We start from the raw sequence: 20,385 nt of genomic DNA, 5'->3' as shown, positions 1-20,385 counted from the left end.
GAAGTGTGGTGCTTGTGTAACGGTGAGGGGGCTGAGGGTGAACATATGGCAGGCACCCTCGAGGTCATCGCCTCGGACGTTCAAAAGGAAGGGGAGGGAAGAGGCACCCCCCCTGTCGGTCCGTATCAAGTCGCTTCAGGTTTCAGACTCTGCTAACCCAGAAATAGTACCACGGGTTAAGAACTTTGCTTCAGGATGAGAACAGAAATCACATGGCGGCAGGGCGGCAGCAGCGGGAGGCCCCATTAGCTAAAGTGGTACCTCAGGTTAAGAACAGTTTCAGGTTAAAAACGGACCTCCAGAACGAATTAATTTCTTAACCCGAGGTACCACTGTATTCCAGTGGCAGCAGAAACAGTGACGGGGTGTGTGGGGCAAAGTGCTGCCTCTTGCACTTCTGCCACCTGAGGCAGCTGCTTAACCCTGCCTTATGAATGGGCCAGCTCTGCATTCCACTCGAGCATTTCAAAGACACAGATGATAGCACAAATGTACAGTGGTGCCTCGCAAGACGAACAGAATCCGTTCTGTGATTCTCTTCGTCTAGCGGTTTTTTCGTCTTGCGAAGCAAGCCAATTGACGGATTAGCGGATTAGCGCTATTAGCGGCTTTTAGCGGCTTATCTGCTGATCGGATCAGCTGATAAGCGACTTAGCAGCTTAGAAAAAGGGAGGGGAGGAAAAAAAACCAGCAGGAACTCGCAAGAAATTGTCGTTTTGCGAAGCAAGCCCATAGGAGATTCGTTTTGCGAAGCACCTCCAAAACGGAAAACTCTTTCGTCTAGCGGGTTTTCCATCTTGCGAGGCATTCGTCTTGCGGGGCACCACTGTATGGGAAGCTGGCTTATGAGCACTGCATTGCCACCTAGAGGCAGAAGGTGATACTAAAGATGCTTTTTAATAGGGGTTTGGATAGGGTTGCCATAAGGGACGCGGGTGGCGCTGTGGTCTAATCCACAGAGCCTAGGGCTTGCTGATCAGAAGGTCGGCGGTTTGAGTCCCCCTAGCAGTTCAAAAGCACGTCAAATGCAAGTAGATAAATAGGTACCACTCCAGCGTGTGCTGCTCTGGTTCGCCAGAAGCGGTTTAGTGATGTTGGCCACATGACCCAGAAGCTGTCTGCGGACCAATGCCAGCTCCCTCAGCCTATAGAGTGAGATGAGCACCGCAACCCCAGAGTCCATCCACGACTGGACCTCATGTCAGGGGTACCTTTACCTTTTAGGTAGGGTTGCCATATGTCTGGAATTTCCAGAACGTGGCCGGCATTCAGCCATTGGAAACAGCGCCTGGGTGGAATCACTTAAATGTCTGGAAGTGTATATATTGGTGAATTTCCTTAAAAATAGCTCCAAAACTTCATTAATTTTGCAAAAACAACAACAACAACAACAACAACACAAAAAAACCCAGAAAACTCAAAAACATTGGGCAAAACTAAAAGCAACATTTGCCCCCTACCCCCGGGTTTTCACTTTTTGAAATATGGCAACCCTAGCTTATATGGAAACTAATTGTGTACAGCTGCAAACGCCGACAGCATTAAGACAAATGCAACAGTGTAAAAAATTGGTATAGTTTTTGTAAAATATGCAGGGATATAAAATATGCAAAATGAACCACGGAAAGAGATGAAGGGAAGTCATTGATATCTTAGGTATGTAAAATGTTTCTCTGAAATTGTAAAAAAGAAAATTTAATAAAAATCATATTTTTTTTTAAAAAAATAAGCCTTACACTGCCTACAGATGCAATATGGCCAGGCTATTCCAGACATAATCTGCAGGAATGTGATGGGAACAAATTACAGAAACCCCCCCAGCTGTAAGATCTTCCTGAAATCTGGATGAAATCCGTGACAGAACCAGAAATAAATGGAATTCTACATTGTCTAAGTGGCAGGGTAGGGTTGGGGCTTTCCATCTGTGGGTAGCTGAATGGAGACCACTCTTGCAGGGAGACTTGGAGGAGACAGAACAACCAGTCTAACTGTCAACACTGTTTTTGCTTCCTAGATGGGCACCAACAAGTTTGCCAGCCAACAGGGCATGACAGCATATGGCACACGTCGGCACCTCTATGACCCTAAGTTGGGCACAGATCAACCTTTGGATCAAGCTACCATCAGTCTACAGATGGGAACCAACAAGGGGGCTAGCCAGGTAAGAAATGGAGGGGGGAACAAGAATAAATATGTGCGTTGACTATTTAGTATTCCAGTTCTAGCTGGGGTTTCCCCATCAGTGCAATGGTGCCTTGAAGGACTTCTCCTGGTGCCCACGAAGTATCTGTGCAACATTCCTTGCCCACTGCCCCCTTCAGCATGAGGTGGCAAGGGGGTCCTTGGTTTTTCCTCCTTGAAAAGCTCAGAGCCGAAGGACTCTCTGAAAGAGTGCCACTTTTTAGCTCTATGTGCTTCTCAAGGCTCAGAGGTCATCTGGGCTGTTGAACCATAGGAATTGGAGCAACTAAGAGAAAGACAGGGATGCGGGTGGCATTGTGGTCTAAACCTCTGAGCCTACGGCTTGCCGATCAGAAGGTCGGCGGTTCGAATCCCCGCAATGGGGTGAGCTCCTGTTTTTCAGTCCCAGCTCCTGCCAACCTAGCAAATTGAAAGTACGTCAAAGTGAAAGTAGATAAATAGGTACCGCTCCAGCGGGAAGGTAAATGGCGTTTCCATATGCTGCTCTAGTTTCGCCAGAAGCGGCTTAGTTATGCTGGCCACATGAACCGGAAAAATTGTCTGTGGACAAACGTTGGATCCCTTGGCCGGTAAAGCGAGATGAGCGCTGCAACTCCAGAGTTGTTCGCAGCTGGACTTAACTGTCAGGGTCCTTTACCTTTACCTTTTTAAGAGAAAAAGGGAACCACTGAGGGTGCAGTGGATGAGCTGGCTAGGGGACAAAAGAGCATGTGCTGCAGAAATCAGAAGAATGTAGTGCCAGACAGCCAGAAGGTGCACTCACAAAAGTGGATCCAGTAAGATGTATTCTCGTGAAATGACATATTTTCCCCAAGAGTTCACCCAGCCTGTCCACCACGAAATCACAGATCACATCTGTCTCTATTGGCTGCACTGTGAAAATCACAGATCCAGTACCTCCCAGTGCTTCCATGGTTCACATGGATACAAGGCACAAATCCTCACGGATCTGTAAGAGATTCTCAAAACCACCATCAAATCTCAGGTCACCTCTGTACCAACTGATATATTCTGCAATTTATTGGTGGCTTTGTTGGCCTTCTTTGGGGGGAAAAAAATCTATGAGAAGCCATGTTTTTGTGGTGCATTATTTTTATACTATGCAGTCTTCCAGAGGAAGGTTTGTTTTGATTGTGGCTTTGGTGGCATCCAAATTTAAGAGTATGTTTTAATTCTGCTGGATCTAACTTCTACCCAGACCCCATGGAAAAATAAAGTGTGTGTGTGTGTGTGTGTGTGTGTGTGTGTGTGTGTGAGAGAGAGAGAGAGAGAGAGAGAGAGAGAGAGAGATTTCTTTGTCTGGGGTAAGGTAAAGTGTCATGAGGGAGCATGGGAAGAAACAGAGGAGGTGGTACCCAGAGCACTCTCTCAACATTTCAAATGTGGCCACAGGGCCTAAAGTTGATGACACCTGAAAAAGATGATAAAATAGCCTTAGACACAGTAAGATGGTGTAAAATCCTCAAGAGACAGTCCCAGTGTCCCAATGAGATATTTTGCATTGCTGGGTTACATTCTTCTTCTCTGTAAAAAAACCCGAAACCCCCATGACTCTGGGAAAGGCACCATCTTTTGCACTCTGTTTTGCGTGCTCCCCCCCCCAAGTGGAACACCACCAGATTATCCCCACTATGGCAGAAGCACAACAGGCACACTGCAGCTGTTCTTAGAAATGTCACAGATGTAATGACGTACAGCAGCGGTGTTAAGAAGAAGTCAGTTTCTGGGAACAGATGGGAACGTGTGTTACTACTTGGGGATCTATTTATATAAAACTGCCTGTCTACAAGAGCAAGGGGCATCCCCTAAGCAACACCCCCTTGTGGACCATTCATAGATTACTGTGCATTAAGCACTTTTGTACAACTAGGTTTTTAGGCATAATGCAAAAATAAGGGTACTCTGCCAAGAAGAGACAATGCTGCTGCTGTTTTGGGTACCGGATTATTTAACCCGGAATAAACCATTCCAAAAGAGTCCATGATTCTTTTTGAGCCAATGGCCTTGCTTTGAAATGCTATCTTACAGCAGCCTCGGAAACATGTGAGCTGAAGTTGAAGCAACTTCAGGCCAGGCGGGGGCAGTTATCTCAAGAAGATACCATTGCCAATAAACAAGTCCTAGCTTGTTCTTTCCTCATAATCCAGAAAGCAGGTACTGCTAATCTCAGAAGTGTTCCACAAGTACTTTTAGGTCCCCAAGAAGATCAAGGTAAACTCAGAAGAGCTATTTGAGGTATTTGTTGTCCTAGAAAGCAAATAAGCTCAGCCTTAATGCAAGGAGAGGAAGATGAGGGATGCTCAAACAAGGAAAACCAAACTTTTGCTTGGCATCCCATTGGCACTAATAAAGTTGAACTAAATACAGTGGTACCTTGGTTCTTGAACTTAATCCATCCCAGAAGTCCGTTCCAAAACCAAAACATTCCAAAACCAAGGCGCTCTTGGATAGAAAGTAATGCAAAATGGATTAATACGTTCCAGGCTGTTGAAAAACTACCCCTAAAACTCTTCTCCCCACCGCCCCAAATCAGAGTAATCTTTCCAGATCTTGATCTTTCTCTCTCTCCCCCTCCCTCTCACGTCAAAGCAGCTGGGCTTTAGAGCGCTGTCTGGACGCTTCTCCCCACAGCCCCAATCAGAACAATCTCTCTAAAAGCGGAAGCGCAACACTAAAAACGGAAGCTCAGGACACGTTCGACTTCCAAAAAAAATTCGAGAACCGGAACACTCACTTCCGGGTTCCAAGTTGTTCATGAACTAGGCTGTACGAGAACGAAGGTACCACTGTACCAGCAGAGAGGGTATGAAGGGCGTCTCATGCGAAGCCTGCTCTGCTTTCCATTCTTCTCCTTAAGACATTTTACACTCCCAGGTTCACCATTTCCTCTCTTCTTCTTCTTCCTCCTCCACCCATATCCATCCCTAGGCGGGCATGACGGCCCCTGGAACCAAGCGGCAGATTTTTGAGCCCGCCCTGGGCATGGAGCATTGCGACACCCAGAACATCTCCCTGCAAATGGGCAGCAACAAAGGGGCATCGCAGCAGGGCATGACTGTGTATGGGCTGCCGCGGCAGGTCTACGACTCCAAGTACTGCCTCACACCCAACTATGCCATGATCGGAGAAGATGAAGGCCAGTACAACCACAGCCATCATAACTTCTACAACTCGGAATAGCCAGCAGGAATCATGGGACGGACATGGAACAGAGACACCAGCACTTAAAAAAAGAAAAAGAAAAAAAAGGGGCACTTCCCAAACAGGAGATCCACCATCAGGTGGCTATTTTCACCTGGGAATATAAGAAGATCCAGACGGTTCCCTAAATTGCTAACTAGCTCACTAGAGACTCTTCAAACCATGCCAAAGCCAAGTCTCCCCTCCAGGTCTCCACCACCGAGCCTTAAAAGCTTCACTTCGATCCCTTTCACGCTTTATTTAATGTATGACGTACTGCCACTACTTTTAAGCATGCACTGATGTGGCTCAAAGCCACTAGGATGGAATGTTACAGTAAAAATAATAATAATAATAATCTAATGGGTTGGGAGAAGCAAATACGAGGCAATGAGCACTCTTGATTTCTCCCTCTTTCTCTTTCCTGAACAAGAGCCATCAGTCATCTCTTCTCTGTGGCTTGTGGCAGCTCCTGCTGCTGCTGTTTTGGGTCAAGGCAGAAGCAGGCAATCAAAGGCACAGCTTCTGTTGGTGAACATATTGCCTACTGCACTCTGTTTTGCACCCTAACAGAAGGCGTTCTGGTACAAGCCCCATCATCTGCCTTGCTCTGTCTACAACCAGTTATGGGGCAAATTGGCAAGCCCCCCCCCCCACCTGCCTACTTTGCCAGGGGTTCCAGTCATTTTTGCTTCCTAAATACTAATAGTTTGTAGAAAAGCACCAGTGAACTGAATCAGCCATTGGCTTCCTGGAAACGGAATGTATTTAGGTAGAGTATGTGAACTGCGGAGGGAGACTGTAGAAGGAGGTTGGACGCATCTAACCAGTAAAGGGGTATGTTCACAGTGTCTGAAGTTATCCTAAGATTCATGTGAGAGATCATTTGGTGAGAATTACACACAATTGTAAACCAAAGCTGTTCATCTTCTACATCTTCAGGGAGAATCTGGATAATAACTTACCAGGTTATCAGTAATCTAGTCTTCACTAAAAAAGAGAGACAGAGAATTTATAGTCCTAATGGTTCTTAACTGAGCTCCATTATGCAGGCAACTTCTACAAAAACAATCTAGCACTCAGAAATTGGAACTTCCCAGAAATACATGGCAAGTTATCCATTCCTCCTCCTGAATGCCTCTTGTTTACCAATGGTTCTCCTATCAAGTAAACCACTTCCTTGCCATCAATCTCATTTATCTCCAGCACACACTCCCAATTTCATAGAAAATAACGGAAATCAAAGCAACTCCATGCACTGCAAGCGCATTTACACACATTCTGGAGAAGAAATTTAAAATTCCAGAGGTACAGAACATGAACAGCCTTCAATAAGGCTGGCAGAAGTGCCGTGGGACTAATTCATGTTTGAAACTAAAATGCTTCTATTAACTAAGATTCACATGCTTCGAATGAAGACAAATGAATTACCTGCTATAAAGCCAAAACCAGTTTTGAGATAAGCCTAACCACAGAAGACCAAAATAAATCCCACTGAATTTACTTACACGAGTAAATTTGGCTTGTGATAGCACTATCATCCAGTTCAATACGTGCTCTGCAATCGATTAACTGCATGGATTTTAAACTTGCATAAATTTGCATATATCACAATAGCCCTGAAGGGGGAGGGGAAACATTCACTATTATTTCCACCTGTGTGACGACCAAGGAGGAATGCTCTTATAAGAAGCCCCCTGCCACCACCTATGGATTTATAATCACTTACATTTAAAAGCAATTTTCCAACAAGTCTCCTCTAGCTGACCAAAGCATTTGATTAATCAATTAGATTAGTTGTCCAAACATGGCAGTCTCGGTTTAAGGATTGGCGTGCTTATCTACCTGCGTGGCATCCAAGTTAGAACAGGGAAAAGCTCGCTGGCTTCACTAACTGCATCACCGTGTTGTCTGGTGGCAAATCTAGTGTTTAGCCGGGGGGGCACTTGCTCACTGATTAGCACTGTAGTTAGTATGTGGTACCAGATATTGTTACAAACCAACATTTGGGGGAAATGCCAAAGTCTATATTGCCAACGAAAGCAGCGGCTGTCTTTAAATCTTGCCCCTGCCCCTCACTTCTCTCACTGGGGTCAGAGGTGCTCTACATATTGAGCAGCTAAGACACACCCAAAAAACCCACTCTAAAACATTTTTTTTGGTTATGTTCTGCTAATGACCACTTTTTAATTTCACTGCAGCACAATAAAAAAGAAAAAAAAACACTTTTCTAATATGATTGGAGGTCTTCCTTATCCCTTGGTCAGAGGTTTTCAACCTTTTTGAGTCCACGGCTCCCTTGGCCAGCACCAAGGGATCACCCCTTGCCTGCAGAGCTGGCAGCCTCTCACCCTTTTTCAAACACCCTTGTGGAGGGTTCCTTCAGCCTCCTCTCGTTTTCCTTCTCATTGGGGGTCCTCCAGGCAGCTGCCGCCCCTGGTCTCTGATCTGTGCCCCCCTGCCCCAAAGAGAGGTGCCTTCTCACACTGCCCCACAGGGGCCTGGGCAGCATTCCCTGGGCAACTTGTAGCCAGAGCTGCTGCAACAAACAGCCGCACAAGCCTACGGGAGGCAGAGATGCAAGAGGGCATCAGAGGAGGGAGGGGAGGAAAGAGGGACAGAGGCCAGTGTTGCCTGCGGCACCCCCAACCATCATTCAAGGCACCTCAGGGTGCCATGGCACACTGGTTGAAAACCACTGCTCTTGGTCTATCTAGTCCAGATCTACTTTGGCTTACAGGGAATCTCTAAAACCTCCAGGCAAAAAGGACTTTTCAAACTCTGGAACCCAAGTGTATGCCAAGGATTGAGCCTGAAGGACCTTCTACGAGCAAATTCATGTAAAAAAGGCAATTTTTAAAGTGCTAAACTAGATTTGACTCTGCTCTCTTCCAACTCAATTTAAAGCTTGTGTTTCTTTGCAAGTGTCTACTGTCAAATGGAAAACAGTCAGCCGACGATGCAGAATGGGAGAGAATACGCCTGCATGGTTATGAATGTATTCAGTGATTTGTACCGCATTCAACGGCATAAAAATCCATGGGGCAAATGGGCTGTCATTTTAAAATGAGCAAAGTTTCTAGCCTTTGTAGTTACAGAGAAAACCTGAAAATAATGGGCAGCCTCTGCTTTAAGTAGAAAATTCAGATTTCTACAAAAAGGGTTATGACTATGCTGCAAAAAAATAATAAAGCATGTAAGCTCAAGCTATACTGTGCGCAGATCTAGAGCAGTTTAGAACCTTCTTCTGGGAACAGATAAACTCAAAAGAATCTCTTGCTTGGCAGGTCTCAGAAAATAGGTACTGTACAAAATAAGGGAATTTATGTTTCATTTGCTGTCCATGGGTTGGTGTAAGAACATAAGAGCTTGCTGAATGAGACCAATGGCCCACTTAGTGCAGTAACCTGTTTCCAGTGGTGAACCAGGTGCCAATGAGAAGCCTGCAAGCTGAACCTGAACACAAGAGCTCTTCCTATACCTGTGATTCCCAGCAACTGCCCTAAAGAGTCACACTATCTCAGACAGTGGAGGCAGAGTGCAGCCATTGTGGCTAGTAGCCATTTGATAGCCTTTTCCTCCATGAATTTTTCTAATCCTCTCTTAAAGCCATCCAAGTTGATGGCCATCATTGCCTCCCAGTAGGAGTTCCATAGTTTAACTATGCATCAGTACAGTGGTGCCTCGCAAGACGAAAAGAATCCGTTCTGTGATTCTCTTCGTCTAGCGGTTTTTTTCATCTTGCGAAGCAAGCCCATTGAAGGATTAGCGGATTAGCGCTATTAGCGGCTTTTAGAGGCTTTTAGCGGTTTATCAGCTGATTGGATCAGCTGATAAGCGGCTTAGCGCTATTAGCGGCTTTTAGAGGCTTTTAGCAGCTTATCTGCTGATCGGATCAGCTGATAAGCGGCTTAGCGCTATTAGCAGCTTTTAGAGGCTTTTAGCAGCTTATCTGCTGATCAGATCAGCTGATAAGCGGCTTAGCGGCTTAGAAAAAGGGGGGGAAGGGAAAAAAAAACCAGCAGGAACTCGCAAGACATTGTCATCTTGCAAAGCAAGCCCATAGGAGATTCGTTTTGCGAAGCACCTCCAAAACGGAAAACTCTTTTGTCTAGCGAGTTTTTCGTCTTGCGAGGCATTCGTCTTGCGGGGCACCACTGTACTTTCCATGGCGTGTCCTGAATCTTCCATCCAATCTTCATTGGATAGCTCCAAGTTCTGGTATTGCAGAAGGAGATAAACTTCTACCCACTTTCTCCAAACGGTCCGCAACTTTTTCCACCTCTTATTCAACTTTTGTCTAAACTGAAAAGCCCCAAATGTTGTAAGCCTAGAGGAGTTGCTCTGTTCCCTTGACAATTTTGCTTCTTTGAAATCCTTTTCCAGCTCTACAATATTATTTTTGAGGTGAGGCTACCAAAACTGTACAGTATTCCAAGTGTGGTCACACCATAGATGCGTTTAATGGCATTATGTTATTTGCAGTGTTATTTTCAATCCCTTTCCTAATGGACCCCTAGCATGGAATTCAGCTTTTTCACACTGGATCAAAATCTTCTTTGAGCTATCCACTACGACCCTACATCTTCTTCCTGGTCAGTCATCATCAGTTCATTTACACTGAATTGCATTTACCATTTTACTGCCCATTCACCCAGTTTGGAGAGATCCTTTTGGAGCTCTTCACAATCTTTTAGTTTTAACCGCTTTTAGCAATTTGGTATCATCAGCAAATGTGACCACCTCACTGCTCACTCTACACCATGTATGAACAAATTAAAAAGCACAGGTGCCAATAAGAACCCTTGGGGAACTCTACTTTCTGACTCCCTCCATCGGGAGAATTGTCTATTTCTGCTCTGATTCCTATTTCTTAACCAGTTACTGATCTACAAGAGGACCTCTCTTATTCCATGTCTCCTAAGCTTATTCAGGATCCTTTGGTGACCATTAGACAAGCATCTCCATTCCACTGGCTGGAACCCTTTACAAGAAGGATAAAAAGGTAATACAGTACACAGGCGACTCTCAACTTAGATTACATTCTGGGGATAGTGTGTATAGTCAAAACACATTGGGTTCAGTGATGGGTGGGATTGTCAAAGTCTTTTTCCCCTGGACACCTGCCCCCCTTTATTTTAAATTGCGTAAAGCTGAATGTGCAAGTTGCAAGTTACCGGAACTTAGGACATAAACACCTGTATTTGCACGAACAAATCCAAATACTTTTCTCCATGTCAAAGAAACCTACAGGGTACTTGGTTAATTTTACAGCAGTTTCTATTATACAGTCATTGGATCCAAAACGGATTGGATTCCCCAAGCTGACCTCCAAATAGGTGAATAGCCAATACTTAGTTGACACGTTTCTACCTCGCCTTTAAGGCAAGACAGCTTCCAACAGAACAAGTCAAACACAAAAATCGACAAACGTAAAATAAAAAGGTGGTTGAGACCTCTGGCCATAGTGTTCCATGCCACATGTCCTACAACCTTTATTCAAAAAGCAAGGTGACCCTGCCAAAATACAAAGGTTACACAGAAAACAGGGTTGTCTGGGGGGCCTGATTACCCTAGAACACTGCGCAAAGTCCCGACAGGTTTTATTTACTCAGTCTAATCTCTCACAGCAAACAAGACCAGTCAGCTGATTTGTCACAAACACTCCATTCTGGGACTCTTGATGTTCTCACCTTCGCCTGGAATGCAGCCATTTGCTCCGTTTTTGCCAAGGTCAATAGGGGGAAAAAAGATTACTTCAAGAAGTCGTGCTACTTTACAAAGAACAGGATATAAGTAATAATTTCATAATAATCTTTACCAGACAAGTTAAGTGTGATGGCCAGCTTCAGTAGATGGGTAGAGGTTCAATTCTCCACAACAGGACCTATCATTCTCTTTTGCTGAGAATTGGGTATTGTGCAGGAAAAAGACAGCCAGCATGGGCTGTAGCAAGAATTGTGCTCTCTCTCAAAGTGATCAGGGCTGCAGAGAATGGGGAAAGGCTTTTCTTTCAGCTTGGGTCAGCTACTCAAAGTGGTGTTTAGCCACTTGTCAAAATGTGGACGGAGCATCATTCCTTTCAAGGCCAGGTGGAAGGCCACAGTGCCACCTTAAAACTTGTTTCAATGGCCCTTCAGTTGACTCTTCCTTTGGCTGAGAAGTAGGACTTGAGTAGTAGCTGGTCTCCCCAAGGCAAACAGGAGAGAAGCCAAGAATATTTTTTTAGGCTCCACCATCCCTGCTTGTCTTTTCTTTCATCACTACCTGTGGAGCTCTTAAGGAACTCCACCCCCAAAAAAACTTGCCTCCCTAACCAAGACAGGTATATAATTGAGAGTTCTGCATTAAAATAGACTTCAGTGTGATCTTGCACCATTACTATTAGTGGAATGACCACTCCAACAGAAAGCTCAGTTTCCTTAATGGTAGTTCAGCCTTGTGGTTCTTTGATTTCCTTCTTCTACGGAGCTCAGAATGGTATTTTAGCCCCACAGCATCCATATAAAATGGAGCTGGGCTGAAAGAGGGTAATTTACCCAAAGCGTCATGGAAACTTACAGGGAATTGAAGATGCAACAGCGAAGAGTATCCAAGCACACAGCTTAAGGCACTCTTGTCTTCTTCATAATGGGCAGCAATTACCGTATTTTTTGCACCATAACACTCACTTTTTTCCTCCTAAAAAGTAAGGGGAAATGCCTGTGCGTGTTATGGAGGGAACGCCTATGGGTGGCATGCCTACGGATTTTCCTCCTCTAAAAACTACGTGCGTGTTATGGTCGGGTGCGTGTTATAGAGCGAAAAATACGGTACAAAACCGAAGACAAACACAAAGTTGCTATCACAGAAGCAGCTAACACAAAAAGCTGTACTGACTTCATACAATCCAAAAAGATTAACGTGGGACCCAACACAACACCAGCAGTAACAGAAAACACTGAACAGATGCTTTTCCATTATAGAATTTATTTAAAGGGGATGATAATTATTCAGTTAATGGCAGAGGCTGCTCTAATACATTTAAAACAAGTGGGTTCCTGCTTTCTTGGACATTATTTACATACAAGGGCACAAGAATTTGCTGTCCAATAGGAATTAATTCCTGCTTAGATCTAAAAAGACAAGGGACTTGATAGAGCAGCAGTGGTTGTTTGGGAATGTACAGCTGGAGGCTGCTTTTACCATCGAAGGCAGCCCAAAAAGGCCTCCTGATTCAAGGCCACATGACAGTGAGGGAGGTAAGGGGAGAAGGGGCCAAAATCCTCTGTCATTGACTGCCAAATTCAGAATTAAACTTCTGTCCGTATTGCCATTCACTCCAAAGCAAATCATATGTGGTGGTTGCTGTGACCCCTGTATTTTGTGAGCACTCTGTTATTAGGAAGGCTAATAAGAAAAGGGAAGCCAAACTGGCAATTAAGTGATCTATTTCTGGAAAGCAGAGTTCATGCTCACCACAGTGAGAAAGATAAAAAGCAAAGCAAAACAAAAAAAACATACACACTGGAAGGATCTTTTACAATATACTGTTCAGTTATCACCTATGTACATTGCACCAGTACCTATTAATCCGATGATGGCACAATCTCTGTGATGTAGGCAGAATTCTCCTCAGTAAAGTACAATTAAAATCCCACATCTACTCCTATGGAGCATCCAGAAGCACAGTTAACATCACTGGCTACTAAATTGGCTTTTAAATAAGTCTTTTAAAATAAAGCAACACTTCTTTCATGGGATAAAGAGTCCCCATTTAAAACAGTAGCATCAAGGAAGAGTCATGATTTCCCCCCTCCATCATGTTGATGGTCCCATAGTCTTAAGGTCAGAAGTAAGGTCAGATTCCTGCCTATTCAACTGCTGGGCAGGAGCTAAGCTTGCTTTGTTTCCTGTGAAAGGAAAGAAGAGTCCTGTGCATGAAAACACCCAGAAAAAAAGAAATGATGGTAGGGAAAGAATTATAAGAAATTCTTCTGGCAGTTTCAGGAACCCAAGGATGACATACTGCCACCCCTACATAATTGGCACCAACCTACTGAAAGAAATGTTTCCTTAGTGACCAGGTCTACTCCTCAGTGAGTCACTAAAGCAATTATACATGGGGGATTATTTCATGTTCTGTTCCTGTATACTCTTGCTTGCTCAGCATTGCTGCTCAACCATGGCAACAAGGTGTGCAATTTCCCAAGGACTACCTCTGAATACCCAGCGACAAAGGAGCTTGCATGGATGCTCCTTCCATACAAGCCTCACTGAAATGAACAGAGATTGAATAGCGGCCCTTGATAAGAATGCACCCAATGCATTGTTGTATAGCAACAATGATCCCAATGATCAGTATGTTTACAAACCTGCGGGCCTTTCCAAAGTTTTGCAGATCCTACTTATAGTCTTTAGTCCCTTAATTCCAGGAGCACAATCTCATAATATTCATGTAGGACAGGATTACTGGATAGAAACAAACAGCACAAGAGTCACATTTCCCAGCCACTTGTTGGATCTTCCAATGCATTATGTAACAGATAACTTCCACCCTCCCAAATTAAGAAGTATTGTTGAATTCCTGGCAAGTTCCTCTCCAGTTGCTATTGATTGGCTGCCTCACAAGCATCTATCCAGTCACTGTAAACATCCACTGGTTCTGAAAGATCTTTAGGGTGAAATGTCAAGGAAGAATCTACCATGAGTGCCCCCCACATTAAAAAAATACTATTGGTTTTGGATGTGTATATTTTTCAAAAACACTGCTAAATCTTGCAAGTGATTTCTTCTATGAACCATAGTTAAGCTGGTACAAGAGTGAAACTCTAGCTGATTTTAAGTATCTGTGGTGGTGGGGTATTTCAGTTGATTAACCACTTTGGCAAGGCTATGTCTGATCAATTTTGATGCTCTCTATTTCCAGGTCTTTATGCAGGGTAAGATAAAACATGTCAAGGCCAAAACCAAGCAGAAAGCATTACACCCTAGGTTACGAATTACTGACATGAAAAAGTAGGAGCCAAGTCTACATGGGGAAAGAGAATAAAATATTATAAAACTGAATTGAAGTTCAAAGGATACATGTTATAGGAGTCTGAAATTCTTCCAGACACACGGTACAGGATATCACACCCGTATTTCGAGCCCTGTCCCTGAAACACAAAAAAACATATTATAGCTGAAAAATACCCTTATGTGAGAAAGTGTAAGCCAGAAAAGAGGAAAAAGCTGGTACATTCATATGACTTTGGGTATGGAATATTGTTTAACATGCAGTGAACAGTAGGCACAAACATTCCTACAGCCATCTCCGTTAAAGGCATAGCAAAATAAGAAGTACCCGTCACAAATCTTTCCCTACAGAATGGATGGGGAAGCTCTGGCCCAAGAGCCAATCTTATGCCACACAGGGCTCCAATCTGGCTCACAAACCATGTTACCCAAACCATGCCCACTTGTGAATCATTCTGATGGAAAGGGCTTTCCAATCCTGCTTTGCCTGGGGAAGTAGGACACACAGCCAATGCCTGCGGAAAGCAGGAGTGAGCTCCCTTTGCATCAGCTAATGTGTGGAGAGTTCAATTCTGCTTGGGGACTTGGGAAAACATAAGGCCAAATCAAGGCCAGCACAAGAGGCATAAATATTCCATTTTCACCACCCTGCATTAGTACTAAAATCATTTCAATGCCAACTGTAATGAATATGGGTTGCTCGTGCGTAAGTTACCGCCACTCTTGGCTAAGTTGGCTTGTTAAACCTTTCCTGTCTGGACAGCCCTTCACTTCGTGGCTGCCTCAGTTGCTAGCAGAATCCGTCAGTGGGCGTTTCTTAAACCTTTTCCAGCATAAAAGTTGTTTGACGCCAAGTCTCCTCCTACTCTCCCTGCGCGGAAGTCTTCTGTGCAGGGAGTGTGTGGGTAGCGGAGGACCCGTGCTCTCCCCGCTGGTGTCCAGCGAAGAGTCCTGGAGCCCTCTCACCTCTCATCTGCCCCCCTTTATCCCTGGTGTTGCGCTGATTTCCTTCCCCAGCTGAGCTGCCTCTCTCCCTGCTGGGTCCCTCTCCAGCATCACTTGAGAGCCTTCCCTCCCCCTCTGGCTCCGATGTCAGTTCCCTGACACCAACAATGAAGGAAAGCAAACAAGGACGAATTTGGACGAGGTACTTCAAAATGAAGAAATGTTGGCCTCTGCACTTAAAATTTGATATGCTCAGTGGGGAATAAAATAATGCACTCTTCATACATTTCTCTTTTTATTTAATCATTTTTTGCCCACCAACATCTGAAGGCCTTGTTCAGCCAACATCTGAAACTTGAGACAGGACTTTCTTGGTAGCTGCTCCCACAATTTTGAACTCCTTGCTAATAGGAGGCCCAGTTAGCCTCATCTCTGGGGTTTTTTTACCTGCTTTTTGTTTTTTCCTTTTCCTTTGTTATTGTATTTATTAGTTAGCTGCCTTGATCACCTCTTCATGGAAATAAAGGATACAGAGGGATACAGATACAACCAAGGAATAATGGATATTTTTTATGTGCACTTGAGAATTCTCCAACTCCTTGAAATATATCAATTACTTGTTCTTCTGAATGCATTGGTCTTGTTCTGTTAGGTTTCTTTTAAAAAATCCTTTAGTTTTTGTCACTCTCTCTTAACACCTTTGAATTCTGCCACAAACTCTTCATACACCCTTGAATAGAGGGGAGGGGTAGCAAAGGAGCCTGAGTCTTCTTGTTGTATTTTGGCTCTGGAGGCATTGTTTGTGACACTGTGTACAATGTAATACATGGAAGATGAGCAGATTGAACTACCAGCAAAGTGCTGGCCTACCAGCTATTTTTCCTTTATTTCCTTCCCAGTTCTAATAATGTCTCTGTTCCCAGCTAAAAAGAAATGTCCTCCTGCATGTTTGTTTTCTGAACCTGCACATGTCTGCACCCTATTTAGCTTCAGTTTGCTGCACAACATTAATCCACACTCTGCTTTTTTTACATAACTTACATTTTAACATCGCACGATTTCTCGTGGTTACAGAAGGGGCAAGTAAATTGGGTCTCAAGTGTCCCAGTCATCTTCTTCTTGGGTGGAGGCTTCCGCTTTGACTTCCTACGGCCCATTTTTGCCTACAGCATGCAAAGCAAGGAGAAACAAATGTGAAGGGGAGTGGAGGCAGGAGAAGAAGCTTCAGCAAAAGTCCTTTGATCACTTTGGAGGATTAGGGTTGCCCAGGTTCAGAAAACTGCAGCCAAGGGAGCAGAGCCAAGGACTGGCAGTTCCACTGACTAGGAGGGAAGAGTACGTGGTGGCCAGCATGAAGGAACCTGACTGCGTATGGTGACTCAGGGGCAGAGCAGAGCCAATAACAGGAGTAATCCAAGAATCATGCAAAACAAAAAGCCCCTATGGTTTGGTTATATCAGCATGCTCAGTAGCTAGAGCATGAGACACTTAATCTCAAGGTCATGGGTTCAAGACCAACATTGGACAAAAGATCCCTGCATTGCAGGGGGTTGGACTAGATGACCCTTGTGAACCCTCCCAGCTCTACAATTCTATGAGATTTCATTCCTTTCTCCTGCCAACCATACTGGGTGACCCAGAAACACTGACCACATGAGGGGGCTTTCCTTGACTGCCCCCCCCATTCACCTCACCCCATAACCAAGGGAGCAAAACCAGGACTGACTACAGAAGGGTGCCCAACAATGAACTGCATGCGCGTGCATGTGCGCACACACACATACTGCATATATGTCTGTGTGTGTATATATAGTTTTAATTCTATTACTGTTTAATTGTTTTTTAATGTTTGCCTTTTTTCCTGTAAGTCCCCTTGAGTTCCTGGTCCAGGGGGAAAGGTGGGGTATAAATACATATAAAACTGGGGTATAAATAACTATAACGCCACTCTGAAAAGGCACCTATAACCTGCTCTTCCCCCCCCCCAAGTTCCTTTGAACAGCCACCTCGGCCTGAAAGGAACAGCAAAGGGCTGTTATAATGTGCAAAGGGCTGCTTACAATGTTTGAAATCAGCACGGCGCCAGGCACATTTTGCACCTGGCTTTTGAGCACTAGCAACCAAGTGAAGTTGCCCGGGATGGCGCCTGAACATCTCCACCATCGGGAGCTGCATGCCTGGGGATCCTTGGATCCGAACTGTTTCCACACACTGGTACCCCATCCTGGGGAATGCTTATTTTATCTGCACTACGGGAATGAACTTCTGGAACCGAAATGCTTTTCCTTTTTCTGCACAGCCTGAGCAGGGGCAGTTACCACTGCCGGGGGGGGGGGGGGAGAGGAGAGGTTGGTATAGCCAATAAGTATGTGGCCTGTCCCTGGATCGAGCAGCTTTTCTTCTTTTAAGTTCTCAAAGCTCTGTCTAGCTCAAGGTGGTTCTCTGAACTATCACATAAAATAAAGACTTCAGCCTTGTTCCCAAATGGCAACTAGACATTCCGTTCTAGCAACTATAACCTTGGTTTAAGGCCATGGTTCCCAATGTGGGGCAATTTGATTTTTAAGAGGGGCAATCTGATTTTTAATGGGGGGCAATTCGAGAATGTGTTATTAACAGTGAATATCCTTTTAAGCTTCTTCCACGTGAATATGAGTTCACTTTTTGAAAAACAAGAATTATATGTCACAAGCAGGGGAGGCATCAGAATTTGAGAGATGCTTAGGCGAGGCAATGCCAAGAAAAGGTTGGGAATGAAATAAAAAATATTAAGGTCTTATATATATAATAAATATTCATAAATGTACCAAACATGTACATAAATATATAAACCACATGTCTGAAACAGCACAGGAAAACAGCCCTGGAACCATTTTGGCTCCCAGACTGACCAAATGTTTTCTCTGCAAGGTCAAAGGAAAATGGAAAAGATTCCCCATTGTCTTTTCATTCACAAAACCTATCTAAAGGGTATATCTGTGTATGAATAGGGTGAGCCTGTGACCTGGCTCAAGAACTAAGTATTTATCGTTACAAAAGAATAGCCAGGCTCCCCAGGGTATCCAACAAGTAAGCATTAACAGGTAACCTGCCACACATGAGATAAACAATGACAGGAGGTAAACAACGTACTCAGATTTCTCTTGAGCTACACCCCTTCTGTGATGTAAGTATGATGTTTCTGGGGGTGGCCTTGGACTCCAAGGCAGGCAATTTAAAATGTCTATATATGGGTGGACACACTTTTGTTCTGGGTCCTCCTCCTTCTCCTGCGTGTGAGGGGAGCACCCTGTTCCAACAGTTCAATAAAGATCAGGTTTACTAGATGCTTTGCTTCTCAATATTCTCTGGTTGGCCTGTTATTTTCTCCGACAGATGCAGAACCTGCAAAGGACTCTAAAAGGGCTCTTGTGTCCCCCATAAGGGCAGGTTTTCGTTTATTACAGAAACCACTGGTCTAAGGTGCTCTTTGGCGCCTAGTTTATCCACCCCAGTTTCGAAAGCTGGTCTGCTTCCTGAGCATCTCTCAGAGGTGAGCCAGAGCAGGCCAAGGGCCCGGCTGGATTTGCCCGCTTAGTGGGGCGGGCGACTCTCGTCACGGAGCTCCGCAGAGGAGTTCGAGGCGAGGGCCGAGATAAGCGGCGTCCGGGCGCCCAACCGGCCGCGTTTGTCGGGCGACTCGGAAGCGGGGTGCCGCGCGGTGCTCCTCTTCCCTCCCGCGCTCCCCTCGAGGGCCCGGAAGCAGCTCCGCTTCCGGAGCCAACGCCACTCGAAGCTCACTCCGGGCCGCCCGAAACCTTCCCTTTCCCCCCTTACCTGGGCTCGGTTCGAGGCCTCGTTTCTAACGAAGTGCCACAAGGCCTCGTTTCTAACGGAGACCAGCACTTCCGGCGCGTCACCCGGAAGGGAAACGCGACGCTTCCCCCCCCACCTCCCGAGTTCAGGGAGGGCAGGTTGGGAAGGCGTAGAGATAGTGAAAAGTGTAGAGTCGCCCGACGCGGCTTAATGATTTGGAAGGCGGGAGGTCGCGCCTTTCGGAAAAGCCTGCGTAGAAAAAGGAAAGGAGGAAGGAAGGAAGGAAGGAAAGGAAGATCCAGTGATTTTAGCCCTGTTTGGTTGAGGAGGCGAGCGGGGAAGAAAAAGGAAAACGGAAACAAAAAAAAACAGGCGCACGGTATATCTGGTTGCAGCAACAGATCATAGTGCACAACAGCAGACAGTAGCCTTCTTCTCCGTCCCAGGCAAGGCAGGTTGTGGTGTTTTGTTTTTAAAATTGTAAACTGGAAAAAAAAATCCAAAAAACACATTTCCCACACAAAATAAGAGCAGCGTTAGAAAGCACAGGAACTCCTGCGTTAGCTACAGATAGGTAGCCGTGTTGGTCTGCCATAGTCAAAATAAAAAAAATCCTTCCAGTAGCACCTTAAAGACCAACTAAGTTAGTTCTTGGTATGAGCTTTCGTGTGCATGCACAGTGTATCTGAAGAAGTGTGCATGCACACGAAAGCTCATACCAAGAACTAACTTAGTTGGTCTTTAAGGTGCTACTGGAAGGATTTTTTTTTATCCTGCGTTAGCTGATTTTTTTGGGGGGGAGGGGTCTATGCTCCCCAATCGCACAGCTATGCTAAAACCCAAGATCCGCCCCTCCACCAGGTGATTTCTGGGGACAGCTCTAACTTCCGCCCTAGAGGATTATTTTTATAAAAACAAAACAGATCCCGCCATATTACCGCATTATCTGTCAGTCGGCACCCGCTTGTATATCTCTGTGTTTGTTCCTAACCACCCATTCGCCAAGCCGACCGACAAAAGGACCCGGATGTATTATGAATGAAACGTCAGAACTGCTTCTGTTCATTCAAACCGACAGAGGTCCGTCTCCAGCGCCTCGTTCTACTGGCGAGCAGCCGGATGCCTGAACAATTGCGCAGGCAGGCGCGACGCAGCAGCTCTTAAGCAACGAGGCTGCAACCTTATGCACACCCTTAGCGAGAACTCGAAAAAATATTTATTTATTTATTTATTTATTTATTTATTTTCCGCCCTCAGGGAAAAGGG

General features: G+C 45.0%; 2 protein-coding genes and 1 long non-coding RNA gene across 4 annotated transcripts in view; 2 read left to right on the top strand and 1 right to left on the bottom strand.

Annotated features, from left to right (window-relative positions):
* The window catches only part of CNN1 (calponin 1), a 38,412-nt gene extending 30,805 nt beyond the window's left edge, over positions 1-7,607 (top strand). The window contains exons 6-7 of the mRNA XM_082205174.1: positions 2,015-2,161; positions 5,131-7,607. Of these exons, the coding sequence (XP_082061300.1) occupies positions 2,015-2,161; positions 5,131-5,382 (399 nt within the window). The 3' untranslated portion in view covers positions 5,383-7,607. The remainder of the gene's footprint in view (positions 1-2,014; positions 2,162-5,130) is intronic.
* LOC309522167 overlaps positions 1-20,385 on the top strand; it is a 233,678-nt gene that overhangs the window by 116,693 nt on the left and 96,600 nt on the right. The gene's annotated exons all lie outside the window — the stretch shown is intronic.
* Positions 12,335-19,299, bottom strand: ELOF1 (elongation factor 1). 2 transcript variants are annotated; one of them, XM_082205305.1, is made up of 4 exons: positions 19,141-19,299; positions 16,366-16,487; positions 14,449-14,519; positions 12,335-14,035 (listed from the first exon to the last, which is right to left on the bottom strand). In XM_082205305.1, exons 2-4 carry the CDS (start codon positions 16,479-16,481, stop codon positions 13,971-13,973), a joined length of 252 nt encoding a protein of 83 aa, XP_082061431.1. In that variant the 5' UTR covers positions 16,482-16,487; positions 19,141-19,299; the 3' UTR covers positions 12,335-13,970. The 2 variants fall into 2 exon arrangements, with proteins under 2 accessions (XP_082061431.1, XP_082061432.1); XM_082205306.1 differs by lacking the exon at positions 19,141-19,299 and adding an exon at positions 18,457-18,605.

This window comes from Podarcis vaucheri (assembly GCF_965113315.1).
Source record: "Podarcis vaucheri genome assembly, chromosome: 17".
Taxonomy (NCBI): Eukaryota; Metazoa; Chordata; class Lepidosauria; order Squamata; family Lacertidae; genus Podarcis; species Podarcis vaucheri.
Note: the sequence above shows the minus strand (reverse complement) of the source record. Positions and strands in the feature narration are given on the sequence as shown.